The following is an 18,852-nucleotide window of genomic DNA, read 5'->3' on the forward strand; positions in this document are numbered from 1 at the left end:
CAGGTATGACCTAAATCAAATCCCTTATGATTATACAGTGGAAGTGAGGAATAGATTTAAGGGGCTAGATCTGATAGATAGAGTGCCTGATGAACTATGGATGGAGGTTCATGACATTGTATAGGAGATACGGATCAAGACCATCCCCATGGAAAAGAAATGCAAAAAAGTAAAATGGCTGTCTGGGGGAGGCCTTACAAATAGCTGTGAAAAGAAGAGAAGTGAAAAGATATAAGCATCTGAATGCAGAGTTCCAAAGAATAGCAAGGAGAAATAAGAAAGTCTTCCTCAGCGATCAATGCAAAGAAATAGGGGAAAAGAACAGAATGGGAAAGACTAGAGATCTCTTCAAGAAAATTAGAGAGACCAAGGGAACATTTCATGCAAAGATGGGCTCGATAAAGGACAGAAATGGTATGGACCTAAAAGAAGCAGAAGATATTAAGAAGAGGTGGCAAGAACACACAGAAGAGCTGTACAAAAAAGATCTTCACGACCCAGATAATCACGATGGTGTGATCACTCACCTAGAGCCAGACATCCTGGAATGTGAAGTCAAGTGGGCCTTAGAAAGCATCACTATGAACAAAGCTAGCGGAGGTGATGGAATTCCAGTGGAGCTCTTTCAAATCCTGGAAGATGATACTGTGAAAGTGCTACACTGAATATGCCAGCAAATTTGGAAAACTCAGCAGTGGCCACAGGACTGGAAAGGGTCAGTTTTCATTCCAATCCCAAAGAAAAGCAATGCCAAAGAATGCTCAAACTACCGCACAATTACACTCATCTCACATGCTAGTAAAGTAATGCTCAAAATTCTCCAAGCCAAGCTTCAGCAATACATGAACCGTGAACTTCCAGATGTTCAAGCTGGTTTTAGAAAAGGCAGAGGAACCAGAGATCAAATTGCCAACATCTGCTGGATCATGGAAAAAGCAAGAGAGTTCCAGAAAAACATCTATTTCTGCTTTATTGACTATGCCAAAGCCTTTGACTGTGTGGATTACAATAAACTGTGGAAAATTCTGAAAGAGATGAGAATACCAGACCACCTGACCTGCCTCTTGAGAAACCTATATGCAGGTCAGGAAGCAACAGTTAGAACTGGACATGGAACAACAGACTGGTTCCAAATAGGAAAAGGAGTACATCAAGGCTGTATATTGTCACCCTGCTTATTTAACTTATATGCAGAGAACATCATGAGAAATGCTGGGCAGAAAGAAGCACAAGCTGGAATCAAGATTGCTGGGAGAAATATCAGTCACCTCAGATATGCAGATGACACCACCCTTATGGCAGAAAGTGAAGAGGAACTAAAAAGCCTCTTGATCAAAGTGAAAGAGGAGAGTGAAAAGTTGGCTTAAAGCTCAACATTCAAAAAACTAAGACCATGGCATCTGGTCCCATCACTTCATGGGAAATAGATGGGGAAACTGTGTCAGACTTTATTTTGGGGGGCTCCAAAATCACTACAGACGGTGATTGCAGCCATGAAATTTAAAGATGCTTACTCCTTGGAAGGAAAGTTATGACCAACCTAGATAGCATATTCAAAAGCAGAGACATTACTTTGCCAACAAAGGTCCATCTAGTCAAGGCTATGGTTTTTCCAGTGGTCATGTATGGATGTGAGAGTTGGACTGTGAAGAAGGCTGAGCGCCAAAGAATTGATGCTTTTGAACTGTGGTGTTAGAGAAGACTCTTGAGAGTCCCTTGGACTGCAAGGAAATCCAACCAGTCCATTCTGAAGGAGATCAGTCCTGGGTGTTCTTGGAAGGAATGATGCTAAAGCTGAAACTCCAGTGCTTTGGCCACCTGGTACGAAGAGTTGACTCATTGGAAAAGACTCTGATGCTGGGAGGGACTGGGGGCAGGAGGAAAAGGGGACGACAGAGGATGAGATGGCTGGATGGCATCGCCAACTGGATGGACATGAGTTTGGGTAAACCCCAGGAGTTTGCATGCTGCAATTCATGGAGTCTCAAAGAGTCGGACATGACTGAGTGACTTAACTGAACTGAACTGAACTGGATGTATCTTGCCTGAGGACAGTATCTGGATTAAACCTTCTGGCTAATCCTGTTATTTAAAATGTAAATTATGGGAGTAGGTCTTTACAACCTCTAGATATTCTTTTGATTCATTGGAGAGTATATAACTCCACTGCTAACACTAGCAAGGGGGATACTCTTTCTTCCTCCTTCTGATGACTATGTCAGAAGTTTTCTCTATCTCCTTTATACTTTAATAAAATTTTATTATATAAAAGCTCTGAGCAATCAAGCCTCATCTCTGGCCCCGGATTGAATTCTTCCTCTCTGGAGGTCAAGAATCCCAGTGTCTTTTCGTGGTTCAGCAACAACCTTTCATCTATTTCCCATTCTCCTCCTCCATTCAAATCTCTCCTTTGTCTCAACAGCATCTCCAGAGCTGGCAACGGATGTGACCTTGACCCCTGGTACCTCCTTGCCTCCTTTCATGACAATGCCCTTTCCTCCACCCATTCCTGGCCCCCAACACCGGCCACCCTGGGAGCAACACCTGCCACCTTCCATGACCCCGTCATTCCCTGCTGGCGGCACCCAGCTGCTGCCAGCTTTCCCCAGGACACCTTTGGTGCCCAGTGCTGGCCATGGCCCCAGTGCCCCTGGGGCTTGCAACATCATTGTCCAGGTCAGGTCAGAAGGAAGGCCAGTGGAGTACCCACAGGCTCAGACCTTTGTCCTTACTCATGCGCCCCTCAACTGGAGCACTCCAGGGCCCCTCAGCAGGAGTACCCCATGTCCTGTCCCCCTATTCTTAACAACCCCTGCGATGGAGACCATTGTGACTGCCCCAGCTGTTGGAGTTGCTCAGTCTGGCAAGGGAAGCTGGACCCCAGGCTTTCCACCTCAAGCTCCACTACCAGCTGCCCAGCTAGCCCCCATCATTCCCCAAGTGAACTTGGGGCCACAGTCACATGAGACTTCCAGGGAGGGCAGCCTGGCCACCAACCAGGATGACTCCTGTAACCCCAAGAGCGTGTATGAGAACTTCCGATGTTGGCAGCGCTTCAAGTCTCTGGCCCGGAGACACCTTCCCCAGAGTCCTGATGCTGAAGCTCTTTCCTGCTTTCTCATGTGAGTGAACAGCCAGGGGGTCATGAGGTTATCAGAGCTTTTAGATCAAAAGGAACTGGGGGTGGATGCTCAGATTAGGTTTCTAGGGATACTGGGAAGAAAGTCTGAGGGTGATGTCCCTGCTGTGAGAAGGCACATTTTGGTCCTACACATCACCATACAAGTTCCTGACATCCTTTCAGTACCTTATCTCAGTTAGCTCACTGCCTTGTGAGTACAGCCAACTTGACCTTCCATGATGCTCCTGGTGATATTGATGAAACTTGTAGCCAGAGAGGGTTGTGGTGTGAGGTGAGGAGCCACAGATGGGATGCTGCACTCCTTTGTGGTGGCATCTCCTTTCACACAGGACTTGAGTGTCCATGGTCAGGGGATGTCCCTTCAGAAAGGAGAGGGAATGCAAGGTCCAGGATAGAGCTCTGTGCATGCCTCAAGAATAAGAACCTCCTTGTTCTGGAGAATTCTTAGAACTGGGTGGTGGTCGAGCTCACAGGGCATGGGCTCTCTCTTCCTAGAGCTGGGAGCCTGGCAGGCATTTCCCTCCTAAACCTCAGGTCCCTTGTTAACAAAAAGGGCGGGGGTACAATTGCACTTAACGCAGAGAACCGTGCAGAAGACTCTTCAGGCTAATCTATGAAGGGCTAGCAGACTGCCTGGCACGTGCCATGCCTCACTGATGATAAGGATTTTTATAGTGAAAAGCCAATCTTGCAAAGGAAGGAGCCCTCACAAGGCTCCCTGTCCCAGCCTTAGCCTGGGAATGGATGGTCATCCCCCAGGGAGAGTGAGGTGGTGATGGCAGTAGCAGGAAGGCTTGTCCTTGCTCTCCCAGGCCTGCCTCTCACCCTCCTGATGCTCAGTCATGCTATCTTGGGTTATGTGGTCCAAGTTGCTGGGTGGAATCAGATGGGTGGAGACTGGGCTGGACTCTGAAACAGATCCTGATGGCTTATAGCCCAGTGCTTCGGTCCCTGGCTCGCCTGAAGCCCACCATGACACTGGAAGAGGGACTGTGGCGGGCTGTGCAAGAATGGCAGCACAGAAGCAACTTTGACCGGATGATCTACTATGAGATGGCTAGAAAGTGAGTCAGCGTCCTGGGCCCTAGAGCTGTGTGGTGGGTGAGAGGGGTGGGTGAGGGTTAGACCCCAGGTCAGGGTCTGGCTGTGGGTGTACTCATCAAGCAGGATAAAGGAGGAGGGCTGTCACTCAGCACAGGGCCCCCACAACCCAGATGCCCTACTCCCCTCCTGAACCCCTCCCTCACCTTGAGAGCGTGGGCCTTTAGTACTTCCTCCACCAGTACCTCTGATCTCCCCTGATGGTGACCTTCCTTTGGCTTGACATGAGGGTCTCAGGATGGGTGGGGTAAAGCTTTGAGCCCAGGAGGGGGTCCAACCCCAGCCATAGGGGCTGTGCAGGGACATGCTCTCCACCCGCCAGCCTGCTGCTTCCTTAGTAGTGGGTGGCTGGCAGCCACTGACATAGAATTTGGTACTCCCTCTTCTCACGAAAAGTGGCTGGAGTGGGTACCCTGAACTCCCTGAAGAAGCTGGGAAAGCCAGCATGTCATCAGCCCAAGCATCTGTGGCTGTTCCAGTATTTTCTCCATGGAAATCCTTTTAGTTTAAAAAATAGAACCAACCAAACAAACATCTCTCAGAGGAAAGGAAAGCCTCTCCTCTAAGCTTAATGGCCAAATCCTGTAACCTTTCCTGGGCCCTGTCTCCAGGCTTATGTTCCAGGACTCTCAGCCCCTGTCCAGGGTCCTGGATTCAGCAAGGACTGCTTTGGGGGCATGTGCCTGGTTCAGCCTCTTCATATAGTTCTGGATGGGAACGAGGGCATGAGGAGGGTCCCCTGTGGGTCTGCCTGTGTCCTGAGGGCCTGGTTCAATTCAGCAGCCTTGGTCTATGCTCTTGAGTGTCCTCCAAGTGCTGGTGGGGCAGGAAGAGTTCCAGATGTCGAGTCAGTTCCAGGAGAGCCCTCTGCTGGGAACAGTACCTCCCAGGGCCTTCTTGTCCACCAAAGACACACCCTCTCCCAGCCCCTCATTCTCTGTTGCCTTTGTTCCCGGCTCCAAAGCCCAGGCCTTTTTCTCAGTGTGCCGTGTGCTTCCATCATGCCCAGGTTCATGGAATTTGAAGCAGAAGAGGTGATGCAGATTCAGAAGTTACAGTGGATCCAGGGGGTGCAAGGCCTACCTCCTCCAGTCCCACCGAAGCTGGATCCTCAGGGGTCCTCAGCCCCGAAAGTGTGCCCTCAGCCAGGCACCCATGTTCCCACTGGAGTTCAAAGCAAAGGTAACATGGGTCAAGGGAAGACTACTGGCCCCATGTGGATCCTCTACCTTCAACAGGGTCATTGGTCTTTCAACCAGAACAGCCAGTGAGACAGGGTCTCAGTTGTTCTTTGTCGCTACAGGGTATTATCTCCATCAGTTTAATAACTCCTCTTCTACCTCCCTGTCAAAAGACCCCACACCAAATCTGCTGAAGAAGTGGGCTTGTTGTGGACACTCTGAAGAATCAAGGTTCCACATTCCTCACAGGACTCTCTTAGATGGCCCTTTCCCCTCCCACTGTGCATGAGGCGTCAGGTGGTGCTAACCCTGCCCACACCTAAGTCACTGACCCCCAAACACTGCCCCCAGCAGCGCGTGCTCAGTGGTCAGGAGGTGGACGCAGAAGCCTCTCACCTTCCTTCCCTCTTTCCTGCTCTGCCTCAGCCAGTGCTCCCCGGAAGGCCGGGCCCCGGGCCCATCCCACCCGCTCGCAGCCACACAGAGCCCAGCGGCACCCAGGGGCCAAGGCACCCAAGGAGATTCCCCCTGAGGCTGTGAGAGAGTATGTGGACATCATGGAGGTGCTGGTGGGACCTGCCCACTTGGCCATGGGCAAGTCAGATGCAGAATGTAGAAAGGATGGAAATGAGCTGAAGCAGGAAGAGGACGGGACCTATGAAGACCCAGATCTCCTGAGCTACATTGACAAGCTGTGTTCCCAGGAAGACTTCGTCACCAAGGTGGGCTGGGCATGGAGCCTGGGGTCTACAAGATTCCAAGGCATGGAACTCTCAGCACCCAAGATCTGGGTTCTGCCCAGGCCAATGGGACTGAAGTTCTGTTCATGTGCTTTGTGTATGTCCATATGTGTGTGGAGTGTGTGTATGCACATGTATGAGTGTTCATGTCTGTATGTCTGTGTGTATGCTTTCATATGTCTGTGTAAGTATGCATATATGTGCTTTTTTATTGGAGTATAATTGCTTCACAATGTTCTGTCAGCTTCTGCTGTACAACACGTGAATCATCCATATGTATACATATATCCCCCACCCCTCACTCTTGAGCATTCCCCCTACCCCCTCTTTCCACCCTTCTGGGTCATCACAGAGCACCAAGCTGAGAACTTCCTGTGCTACACACCAGCTTCCCATTAGGTACCTATTTTACACATGATATGCGTATATGTCAAGGCTCCTTTCTCAGTTCATCCCACCCTTCTTCCCTTTCCCTCTCCTTTTCCCTTTTCCGTTTTTCTCCTTCCCCTTCCCACTTGTATGTCTCCAAGTCCATTCTCTACATCTGTACCTCTGTTCCTGCCCTGCTAATAGGTTCATCAGGACCATTTTTCTAGATTCCACATAGATATATGACATTTTTTTCTCTTTCTATTTACGTCACGCTGTATGAGAGGCTATAGTTTCATCTGCACTTCTACAACTGACTCACATTCGTTCCTTTTTATGGCTAAGAAATATTTCACTGTAAATATGTACTGCATTTTCTTCATCCATTTATCTGTTGATGAACATCTAGGTTGCTTGCTTTCCTGGCTATTGTAAATAGTGCTGTAATGAACATTGGGGCATCTGTGTCTTGTGGAGAACAGTATGGCAGTTCCCTTAAAAACTAAATATAGAACTACCATATGACCCAGAAACCCCACTACTGGGCATATACTCTGTATATGTACTTTTTTGTGCCTGTATGTGCATGAACATATTTGTGTGTGTGTGTGTGTGTGTGGACCATGATAATTTAAAACATCCCATCTTGTGGAGGAGAACAGGAGTGGGTCTCTACTTTTCACTTTCCTCTAGGTCTTCTTGGCTCCCAGGCCATTCCTGGCCAGGGATGCTCAGAGCCTTTTCCTTCTGTTCCAGGTAGAGGCAGTCATTCACCCTCGATTCCTGGCAGACTTGCTTTCCCCAGAACCACAGCTGGATCCCTTGGCACTAGCTGAGGAGCTGGAACAGGAGGAAGGCCTCACCCATGAGGAGGTGAGCAGGAGAGGGAGGGATACTTATGGAGCCTGTGGGTGGGGACCCCATGTGACCCAGGGGAGCCAGGGGAGGGAGGGGTCCCAGGTAGAACAAGGGAGACAAGGGGCTCCCAGGTAAACCAGGGCATGGGGGACCCTGGTAAGCAAGGGAGACATAGAGCCCCAGAGTGGGAGGTTTCCATGGCTCTGTCCATCCCTCCCCTGCCTGGGACATCTGGCCTGGAGGAGAGCCCGCTCTGGGGTAGGTGCAGTGCTGGGTGGTAAGAGGGAGAGGATGGGGAGCTGGCGCGGGTGATGGGGGAGGGAAGGACACAAAGCTGGGAACACGGTGCAGGAGCCCAGCAGGAACACCACAGTGTCTGTATTTGGATTTGAGTCTCAGGGCCGCCCCTCCTCTCCACCCCACCCAGGGCCATGTCCCACTGACCAGGGCTCCTCCTCTCACACGTAGATGTGCAGAGCAGTCACTGCCCTCCTCTCTCCTACCAGCTGGTGCAGAAACGACTCCTGGCCTTGAAGGAAGACCAGGGAGTGTGGACACCCAGCAGTCAAAGTGTACCCCGAGTGGACTCAAGTCCTTCTGAGTCCGACGCCAGCAAAGATGCCCAGAGACATGATCAAGGTCCCCAGCTAGGGGTCAGTCATGAAGCCTGCCCACCAGAGGATGATTTCGAGGCTGTTCACAGGTTCAGCCAAGCAAACACTGGCCTGTCCAGGGCCAAAGACCTTGTTCCCTCTCCAGGACGGCAGGAGTTGCCTCCATCCCAGCCAGGACAACCCTCCCCTCCCCAGGGTCAGAGGTGCACTGGCCCTCAGCCAGGACCCAGGGATACCTCAGTTCTCAGAACGGCCTCTCCAATTCTGGGGGCCCCAGGGCCCAGGGACGGATCCAGCGAGGATGAGGAAGAGCTCCCCAGCCTGGCCTTCCTCTTGGCCTCACAGCACAGCCTGCTGCCCTGGAGGCTGTCCCAGAGTCCTGTGCCTGCCTCAGGCCAGGCCCCCTCCTCTCAGAGGATAGGCCTCAGCCCAGCTCCTCTGGCTGCTGCCAAGTCTAGGAAGCGGGCTCTGTGCGGAGGCCCAGCTGCTGTTGAGATGCTGCCCGGCCCGGGGGCTGGTCTCGGGGTCTCTGAGAGGCCAGCCTTGGCTCTGGGACTGGTTTGCCCCTCACAGCTGAGAAAGAGAAAGTGTGACCCATTTGTCACAGGGAGGAAGAGGAAGCGGCTCTGCAGCCAGTAGGGGACAGTGGGCCAGCCCCAAGGGGAGCCTAGGGCTCCTCAGCTCATAGGTGATCCTGGCTGCTGCTGGAGGAAGGGATTCCAGGGCAGGGAGGGGATTGGGCTTGTGGGAGGTTCGAGAGGTCGGGGAGGTGGATCTGGGTGGGCGTGGGTGGCAGCAGGATCTTTGGAGAGATGTATGTAAAATGTGAATAAACGTAGTTTTGTTGGGAAATGCTCTTGGGTCACTGTCATCTTATTCGTGTCTGCTCTGCCCCACAGGAGGGGTCCTGACAGGAAGGAAGGACGAGGGAGGTCACAGGTGCTGTGGGCCTCCAGGTGGCCAAGTCTTGCCTCCACACAGACAAGGACTCCTCAGGTGGCTCCTGGGAGCTCTCAGCTCTCATCCTCCACAGGGACCCCCTCGTCATCCCCTTCTCTAAAGCCAGCTTGGTTCGAGACCTTGGGGACATCTGTACTGTCATCTGCATCCCTGGACCATCTAGGGATGGAGAGCTGCTGTCCTGCCCTCAGCCCTCTGGACATTAAGCAGTTTCCAGGATGGAGCCTGAAGACAACTTTTGTCTTTAGGGAGCTTCTCTCTGCTTCCTGAAGCAGCCAGATGAAGGGGGTGGGCTGATCTTCTGCTCATCCAGGGTTTCCTGTGTGGTGGCCTGACCAGAGAGGAAGAATCTCGGCCATAGGGTCTGGATTGTCTGCCTCTCTGCCTGGCTGGAGGGTGAGCACCCTCTAGTCTCAGAGGGATTACTGCAGTGTGGAGAGTGGTGGAGGCAGCTACTTCTTAGTCCCAGTGAGGACGAAACAGGGGAAATGGGTGAGAGGAAATTCATGGGGTGCCCATAAAGGTGTGTATAAGGAAAAGGACAGTTGGGCCCCTTTCTGGAATTTATGGGAATTTTGTGCAGGAGTCTCTTGTTCAAGGGAGGGAGGGGACCCAAATTGCTGTGGCTATGGGGACTGACCTTAGGGGCCCAGGGTTCTGCAAAGACATCCCACAACTACTGTCCCTTCCCTTCCCACCCATGGCTGGACATGTATGTGTACTGGGGTCGACGCTGATCCGTATTCACACATAAGACAGTTCCTCCTAACAATAAATGAGCAAGTTTCACAAGAGCAGCTCACCCAGCAGGGACAGCAGGGAGAGATGTGTCTGTGTTCCCAACCTGGGTAGGAGCTGGGATCCATGCTGAGGAGTGTGGAGGCTTCCATTACCCTCTGTGGGTGCTGGCAGAGACCTCACTGGTCAGGCCAGAGGAACTGTCCCTGTCTAAGGGTGAGATGAGCAGACAATGAAGGGCAGGCGCTGAGCAGGGAGCAGACCCCTGCTGTACCCCAGAACTGCTTCATCCCCCTTCCAACTTGCTTAGTCCCTGTCATAGGTTGTGCTGGCCCAGCTCTCAAGCCCTTCCTCCCAACCCCCCTCAAATGCTCTGCTCCTTTGTAGACCCACTCTGGGCCTCACCCCTACTTCTGTCCTGGCCAATGCCTCTTCTCCAGGTTCTGAGTTCTGGGGTTCCTTCCCTTGACCAGGTGGTGATGGCAGAGACTCCCTGAGCTTGGCTATAGTCACAGAAGTGTCTGGACCACAGAACCTTTGGAAGGACTCTTGAGACTCCTAAGAAGGAGTAAAGTGTGGAAGGCTTAAAGCGTGTCTGGAGATTTAAGAGACTTGGCTATAGTCACAGGAATGTCTGGGGATGTACAAGTCCAAGAAAACATTTCAGGAGTATCTGGGGCCACAGGAAAAATAGGAAAAATAGCAGGAGAGACTGGAGTACAGGAGTCTGGGTGGAGTTTCCTAGAGTTTGGAGGGTGCAGTTGACCTGTAAGAGGGGTCTGCAAGGCTTCGTCCTTTTGAGATCCTACAGAAGAATCTGTTTCCTTTCCCTTTCTGGCTTCTCAAGGCTACCTGCATTCCTTGAAATTAGTTCCTTCTTCCATCTTCAAAGTGCATCACTTTACTCTGCTTCCCTCATCACATGGTCTCTCCATCTCTGACTCTGCATCCCTCCAATAGGGCTTTTGTGTTTATATCTAGTCCACTCAGAAAATTTATGATAATCTCTTCATCTCAACATTTTTTAATTAGTCATACCTGCATAGTGCCTTTAGCCATACAAGGTAACATTTATATATTGTCATATGAGGGATTAGACACGGACATCTTTGGGGAACCATAATTTACTCTACTAGGAGAAATCCACAAGAATGCCTACCATAAGCATCCACTCATGAGAGTTCTGGTTCAAGATGGCAGAGCAGAAGGATGGGCACTCATCTCATGAGAGATCACCAAAATTGCAACTAGCTGTTGAACAATCATTGACAGCAGGATGCTGGAACCTACCAAAAAAAGATACCCCATGACAAGATGAAGAAGCCTCAGTGAGATGGTAAGAGGGGTGCATCAAGATAAAATCAAATCCCATACCCCGTTGGGTAGGTGACCTACAAATGGGGGAACAAGAACACCAAAGAAGTTCTCCCAATGCTGTGAAGGTTCTGAACCCCATGTCAGGCTTCCCAGCCTGGGAATCTAACAAAGGGACTGGGAATACCCAGGGAATCATGGGGTGCCCATTAAAGGTGTGTATAAGGAAAATGACAGTTGGGCCCCTTTCTGGAATTTATGGGAATTTTATGCAGGAGTCTCTTGTTCAAGGGTAGGAGGGGACCAATCTTGCTGTGGCTATGGGGACTGACCTTAGGGGCCCAGAGTTCTGCAAAGACATCCCACAATTACTGTCCCTTCTCTTCCCACCCATGGCTGGACATGTGTGTGTATTGGGGTCGACACTGATCTGTATTCACACATAAGACAGTTCCTCCTGACAACATATGGCCTAGGGAATCTGGCCTTGAAGGCCAGCGGAATTTGATTATAGGACTTTCACAGGCCTGGAGTAACAGACACTCCAGTCTTGGAAGGCATAAACAAAATCTTGCACGCACCAAAACCCAGAGGAAAGGAACGGTGACTCCACAGGAGACTGAACCAAAACTACCTGCTATTGTTGGAGGGTCTCTTGTGGAGACGTGGGTGGTAGGGGCTCCACCATTGTATCATTATTGGCCAAAAGAAAAATAATAGAATTCTATATCATCAAAACTACCATTTAATAGAAAAACCTGTAATGACTTTTTATAATCCAGATGCATATCAGAATTATCTTGGAAATGTTTGAAATATACAAATACTCAAGCATTGCTTTTTTAAATTTTTTACCAGAGCTTCAGATATGTTTCTAATGAACATTCAGTTCAGTCATTCAGTCGTGTCCGACTCTTTGAGACTTCATGGACTGCAGCACACCAGGCCTCCCTGTCCATCACTAACTGTCGGAGCTTACTCAAACTCATGTCCATTGAGTCAGTGATGCCATCCAACCATCTCATCCTCTGTTCTCCCCTTCTTCTCCCACCTTCAATCCTTCCTAGCATCAGGGTCTTTTCAAATGATTCTGTTCTTTGAATCAGGTGGCCAGAGTATTGGAGTTTCAGCTTCTGTATCCATCCTTCCAATGAATATTCAGGACTGATTTCCTTTAGGATGGACTGGTTGGATCTCCTTGCAGTCCAAGGGACTCTCAAGAGTCTTCTCCAACACCACAGTTCAAAAGCATCAATTTTTTGGTGGTCAGCTTTTTTTATAGTCCAACTCTCACATTCATACATGACTACTGGAAAAACCATAGCTTTGACTGGATGGACCTTTGTTGGCAAAGTAATGTCTCTGTTTTTTAATATGCTATCTAGGTTGGTCATAATTTTTCTTTCAAGGAGCAAGCGTCTTTTAATTTCAATGTTGCAGTCACCATCTGCAGTGATTTTGGAGCCCCCCAAAATAAAGTATCTCACTGGTTCCCCAACTATTTGCCATGAAGTGATGGGACCTGATGCCATGATTTTAGTTTTCTGAATGTTGAGCTTTAAGCCAACTTTTTCACTCTCCTCTTTCACTTTCATCAAGAGGTTCTTCAGTACTTCTTTACTTTCTGCCATAAGGGTGGTGTCATCTGCATATCTGAGGTTATTGATATTTCTCCCAGCAATCTTGATTCCAGCTTGTGCTTCTTCCAGCCCAGCGTTTCTCATGATGTACTCTACATATAAGTTAAATAAACAGGGTGACAATATACAGCCTTGACGTACTCCTTTCTCTATTTAGAACCAATCTACTGTTCCATGTCCAGTTCTAACTGTTGCTTCTTGACCTGCATACAGATTTCTCAAGAGGCAGGTCAGGTGATCTGGTATTCCCATCTCTTTCAGAATTTTCCACAGTTTATTGTGATCCACACAGTCAAAGGCTTTGGCATAGTCAATAAAGCATAAGTAGATGTTTTTCTGGAACTCTCTTGCTTTTTCGATGATCCAACAGGTGTTGGAATATATCTGGAATATATAAGGCTATTTTATCTAGTTTTTTAAACTTTTTCCATTTCATATTCAGGGCTCTCATTTCATTTAGTCTATGTTTTCTAATTTTTTCATCTCTTCTTTTTTCTTGGTGTTCTTCCTCAAGCCTTAATCAGGTGTAGTAGAAAAGCTCTTGTGTACATATACATATAAATATGTATAATATATGTATTTTAGAAAACTTTTTAAATTTTTGCCTAACTAAAAAATTTACAACATTTTGATTCTACTTGTTTGACTTAATATAAATAGAATGCTAGTTTTCCAATTTAAAAAATAGATATATAACAAGCAGCAAAGGTTACTATATAGCACAGGGAATTATAGTCAATATCTTATAACAACCTATAATGGAAAATAATTTAAAAAATAATATATATGTATATGTATAACTGAATCACACACAAAAACGAATTCTACTTTTTGAAATTTAGTAATGTTTATCTTTTGTCCAGTTTTTCTAACCATCCTATGAACATCTAATAACAATGTGTGAAATACAAAATTTTAAGTATGTCTATATAGGGTATAAGATTAATATAAATTAATATAAATAAAAATCTATTATATTTAAATTATTAATGACATCATTTAAGATGCTTCTATTCTTATTTTTATGCACTTGATAAAATATTCTCAGAGAAATGTGAGTATGTATCACTATGATTATATTTATTTTTCTTTTGCCATATATTTCTTCTAATTTTTGCCTTATGTATCTTTGTGTCTTTGTTGTTAGGTGCCGAATGGTTTATGATGTCTATCTTCTTTGTGAGTTGTGCCTTTTATCATTAAAAATATTCATCTTTGCTTCATCTAGAAATACATAAATAAATTTATACAGTAAAAAAAATCAGAACTTAGAGATTTGGTAAATTATCAGCCTATCCATATTTCAAAGTGAGCAAGCTTGTTCTGAAGAAAACTCTAAGGGTATAGCTGAGCAACCATTTGAAGAAGAGATCATGGATGTGGCTCATTAATTTAATCAGTCTTCTCAACAGAGGCCAAGAATGCTGCTGCTGCTACTAAGTCGCTTCAGTCCTGTCTGACTCTGTGCGACCCCATAGCCAGCAGCCCACCAGGCTCTCCCGTCCCCGGGATTCTCCAGGCAAGAATACTGGAGTGGGTTGCCATTTCCAATGCATGAAAGTGAAAAGTGAAAGTGAAGTTGCTCAGTCGTGTCCAACTCTTAGCGACCCCATGGACTGCAGCCCACCAGGCTCCTCCATCCATGGGATTTTCCAGGCAAGAGTACTGGAGTGGGGTGCCATTGCCTTCTCCGAGGCCAAGACTAGAGAGGGATAAACCAGCAGAGACTTTCCTGTTACTTTGAACTAAAGGAGACAGAGAAAGCCACTGTGAAATGAAAATATCTCCTGCCATATTAATCACCAAGAATTGTCACAGCCATCAGTAATTTCTAGCCTCCAAATGTGAATAAGAGCTCCCAAAACTGGGGTACAGTGATGCTGCCACCTCCGTCCCCCACCCCATGGTGATTGCTGAGGAGCTGGGCGAATGCAAGAAGCAAGGTGAGCAAGGAAATAGGCTTGGCCCCAGATAGCTGAGCTGTGGCGGTGTTCAAAACCATCCCAAGAAAAGGCAAAATGGCAACATGGCTGTCTGAGGAGGCCTTACAAATAGCTGAGAAAAGAAGAGAACCAAAAAGCAAAGGAGAAAAGGAAAGATACACCTATCTGAATGCACAGTTCCAGAGAATACCAAGGAGAGATAAGAACAATGCAAAGAAATAGAGGAAAACCATAGAATGGGAAAGGCTAGCTATCTCTTCAAGAAAATTAGAGATACCAAGGGAATATTTCATGCAAAGATGGGCACAATAAAGAAGAGAAATGGTATGGATCTAACAGAAGCAGAAGATATTAAGAAGAGGTGGCAAGAATACACAGAAGAACTGTACAAGAAAGATCTTCATGACCCAGATTACCATGATGGTGCAGTCGCTCATCTAGAGCCAGACATCCCGGAATACAAAGTCAAGCATAGGAAGCATCACTATGAACAAAGCTAGTGCAGGTGATGGAATTCCAGCTGTGTGACAGCAACTCAGCTTGCACATTCAAGGACTTCTCAGGTGGTACTGGTGGTAAAGAACCTGTCTGCCAATGCAGGAGACGTTGTGCTGTACATCAGCTCCTCAGACCTTATTCCTTCATTTTGGTTCTCATTTTATAATGGAAAATTTGTATCCATTCGCCAACCTGTTCTCATTTCCTCACAACTAGCTGCAGACAACAATTTCAACTCTCTGTTCTGTGATTGCTTGCTTTTTTTTTTTCTTTTAGATTCCACACATAAGTGATACTGTCAGGCTTATTTCACTTAGCATAGTGTTCTCCAGGTTCATTCAATGTTCTTGAAAATGTCAGGGTTTACTTTGATTAAGGCTGAATAATATCTCATCGTGTATGCTATGTATATGCACGTGTGTGTATCACCTTTCTTTATCCATTTATCCACAGTAAACAGACCTCTGACAGATCCACACTGATCTCCCATAGGGATCCCACTAACCCCACACAGGAACAGAATGACCAGGCTCAAGGTACCTGCTCTGTGTCCCCTTGCCTGAGCTCTGGAGGTCACTCTGTAACCTAGGCCCCAGATCCTCCCCTCAGACCCTGGCAGAGCCCCCGTTGCTGGGCCCACCCTGGACGATGGGGACCAGAGGCAGGACGTGACTCCAGGGAGGAACCGCAGCACAAGCAGGCCCATGTCGCTGCCCTCCCCTCCCAGGTCCTGGTCCTACGTGTTGGGGTTCTGACACGCTGATAGTAGTTGACACTTGCTGTGACGCCAGCATAGTCCCTGGGCCTGTTGAGTCCACATGTTCCCTACGAGCCTCCTTGGATCACAGACCATGAGTCTGTCCCAAGCTCCCAGTCCTGTGAAAGCTGATTATTTACACTGTGGAGAAGTGAAGCTTCCCTGCTCAGAGGCTCCTCTGGGAGCCTGGCCCTCTGTGGAGGAGCTGTAAGCGTTCTCCCTCTGTCTGGGCTCTGGGAGCTGGAGTAGGGGGAGACTCTGGGGTGGCGCCACCGTGAGCTGTGAGCTCCTAACTTCTTTCCTCTGGGCTGTAGATGGTGGTGGGACACCAGGGGCTCCTCAGTCACTGCACCATCTATTGGGCACCTCTGCCACCTGCCTCCTTCCTCTACCTCCCACACTAGGGGCACATTTGGAAGTCAAAGCAGACATCTGGGAAGAGTGGCCCCTGATCCCCTCACTACCCCCCAGCAGGGCACAGACAGAGGCCACCAACTTTCATGGGGGAAAATACCACATTTATTTCAGGAAACAAAATAATGCGTGGTTGGAAGAAACCATTAGCACATAGAGGATGTACTAACATGAGAGAAAAACTATTTTCTCTGCAGAAAATGAATTTTTTTTTTCTTGGAGAAGAGTTTTCCTACCAGGAATGCTGTGAAAAGCATGTTCTGATTGACCAGAAGAGGTGTATTTCCTAAGAAGACAGTGCCTTGGACAGTGGAAGGGAACAGCCTGGGACATGTCACTCTGATCCATGCTGGCAGGCTCTGCCTGGAGGGGGACCTGGCTCCCTGGGAGGGACGGTCCACTTGCTGTCCCTGGGACTGATCTGCTTACTCCTTTTTGGACAGATGTGGCTCGTGGGGTAACTTGGTGATTGCGGGCTGTGTTTCTCCTCACTCTCCTTTACTCTGGGTAGGAGAGAAACCTAGTGTAGCAGTAATGTGAACCTAATGGGGCCCAGAGTTCTGCTTTGCACCAGTTTAACTCCGAGGCATGAAGTTGATGGTGAAGCTCCATCTTTTCTTTAGAATCTGTCCAACAGCTGTCATGATCCTCAACAGCCCTGCTGTCGGTAATCAATCTGCTTTTGACTGGTTCCTGGCCCTGGGCGGTGGATGCTGCAAGCTTGCCTTTTTGCAGGGGCTATTCTTATCTTTTGCATTTACTAGAGAAAATCCATTGCAGAACCTGCTTAATCTGTGTTCAGGCTTAACTGTCACAATTTGCTTCTTTGGGACCCTGCTGATACCTTTTGCTGGCCCAGGGTACTCATCCCTTAGGCTTCGTAGGCTCTCTATTCTGCCAATCCTTTTTATGCTGTCCTAGTTTGGACCTTCGGTAAGTCTCTGTTCTACCGGTGGGGATGAACTTATTGCTCAGATTCTTATTTGGGGTTGCTGTCTCAGGATTTCCTGCTGCTCTCTGCGTGCTCCCTCCACTGGAGATAATGTCTGGTAATTGGACACATCTCCACTGGGCAAGTTCTGGGAACAGAAAAGAGATTCCTGAGAAGCCAAGATGTTTGCAGCAAAGAACATATCTGAATGACAATCCTTGAGAAGCGTGTCAGTGGCACAGTCTTGAAGGAGCACACCAGTTTCACAGTGTGCCCCTGGAACTGTGAACTCTTGGAACTCAAGCTTATGAAACTGTTCATCGGTGTGTAGATCTTCCTGATTCTAACTTTGTGTTTGAGGAGGGATTTTTATTGGACCTTGGAGACTGTGATCTCCTCATATCAATGTTAATGATTTGGGATTTGTAAGTGCTCTAGGTTCAAAACTACCTTACCATGCAGGGCCTCCTCCCCAGATTCTTCGGTCCTGGCAGATTGGGGGTATTTGTTGAGGTCCATGGCTGTCATGCTAGAGCAAGATGCTGGGGAGGCCTGCCCCCCAGCTTCCCTCTGTGGCTCATTCCTGGCCGTTTCTGGACTTTGACTAGGCTCCAGGTTGCATTTGTCCACTCCCACCACAGGCTTACTGTGCCAATTCTGCCAACAAAATTGTCTGTGGGAGCCTGAGAGGTGGCTTGTCTTCCTGTCCAGTCAGAGGAACCTCTGAGGGCTTTATGGATGTCCTCATATGGAGGTCCTTCCAGCGCTCCCTTGGTTTCCTCACTTGCCTGTGAGCAAGCAGGGAGGGGACTCTCCAGAGGGAGATCTGTCTTTGTTGTTATCACTTTCTCTCCCAGATGGCGCTGAGGAGGTTTTCCCAAGCCCTAGGTTAACTGGGTTTTTGAGTGGTCCCCAGAGTCACAGGTGGCCTTCAAGGTGGATCCTGGAAGGGGTATGGGGTGAGCCCTTGTAAACTTAGAGTGAAGTATGAACTTGAGGACCTTAAGAAATAGGTCCCACCTGCACTTCACCCGAAACTGAAAGCTTATGGTAAGTCGTGCTGGTATTTCTGGTCTCTAAAGGCAAAAATTTCAAAACTAAAATTTCACCAAAATTTAAGTTTTGACGGAAACACAGTCTCAGGCACTCAGCGCTTTGTGTAACAAAGTTTTATTAGAGTGAAAAGTTTAGAGAAAGCCTCCAGCAAAAGAGGGAAGGAGAGTACCCACCGTCACTAGTTTTTAACCAGGTTGTTATATATGAAAAGTATATAATGCCCTGCTTAAAAAAAAAAAAAAAATTCTGGTGTTGGTTAAGACTCTTGCGAGTCACTTGGACTGCAAGGAGATCCAACCAGTCCCTCCTAAAGGAAATCAGTCTTGAATATTCAATGGAAAGACTGATGCTGAAGCTGAAACTCCAATACTTTGGCCACCAGATGCAAAGAACTGACTCACTTCCCTGATGCTGGGAAAGATTGAGGGCAGGATGAGAAGGGGATGAAAGAAGATGAGATGGTTGGATGGCATCACTGACTCGATGGATGTGAGTTTGAGTAAGCTCCAGGAGTTGGTTATGGACAGGGAAGCCTGGCGTGCTGCAGTCCATGGGGTTGCAGAGTTGGACACAACTGAGCGACTGAACTGAACTAT

At 48.1% G+C, this 18,852-nt stretch overlaps 1 protein-coding gene across 1 annotated transcript; it reads left to right on the forward strand.

The window, feature by feature from the left end:
* Positions 1–2,487: 2,487 nt before the first annotated feature.
* On the forward strand, positions 2,488–8,644 carry LOC120861474 (NUT family member 2G-like). Its single transcript, XM_040237186.1, has 6 exons — positions 2,488–3,122; positions 4,078–4,206; positions 5,253–5,425; positions 5,800–6,146; positions 7,290–7,406; positions 7,898–8,644. Exons 1-6 carry the CDS (start codon positions 2,488–2,490, stop codon positions 8,642–8,644), a joined length of 2,148 nt encoding a protein of 715 aa, XP_040093120.1.
* The last annotated feature ends 10,208 nt before the right edge of the window (positions 8,645–18,852 follow it).

Source organism: Oryx dammah, unplaced genomic scaffold (assembly GCF_014754425.2).
Source record: "Oryx dammah isolate SB20612 unplaced genomic scaffold, SCBI_Odam_1.1 HiC_scaffold_1, whole genome shotgun sequence".
Lineage (NCBI taxonomy): Eukaryota > Metazoa > Chordata > Mammalia > Artiodactyla > Bovidae > Oryx > Oryx dammah.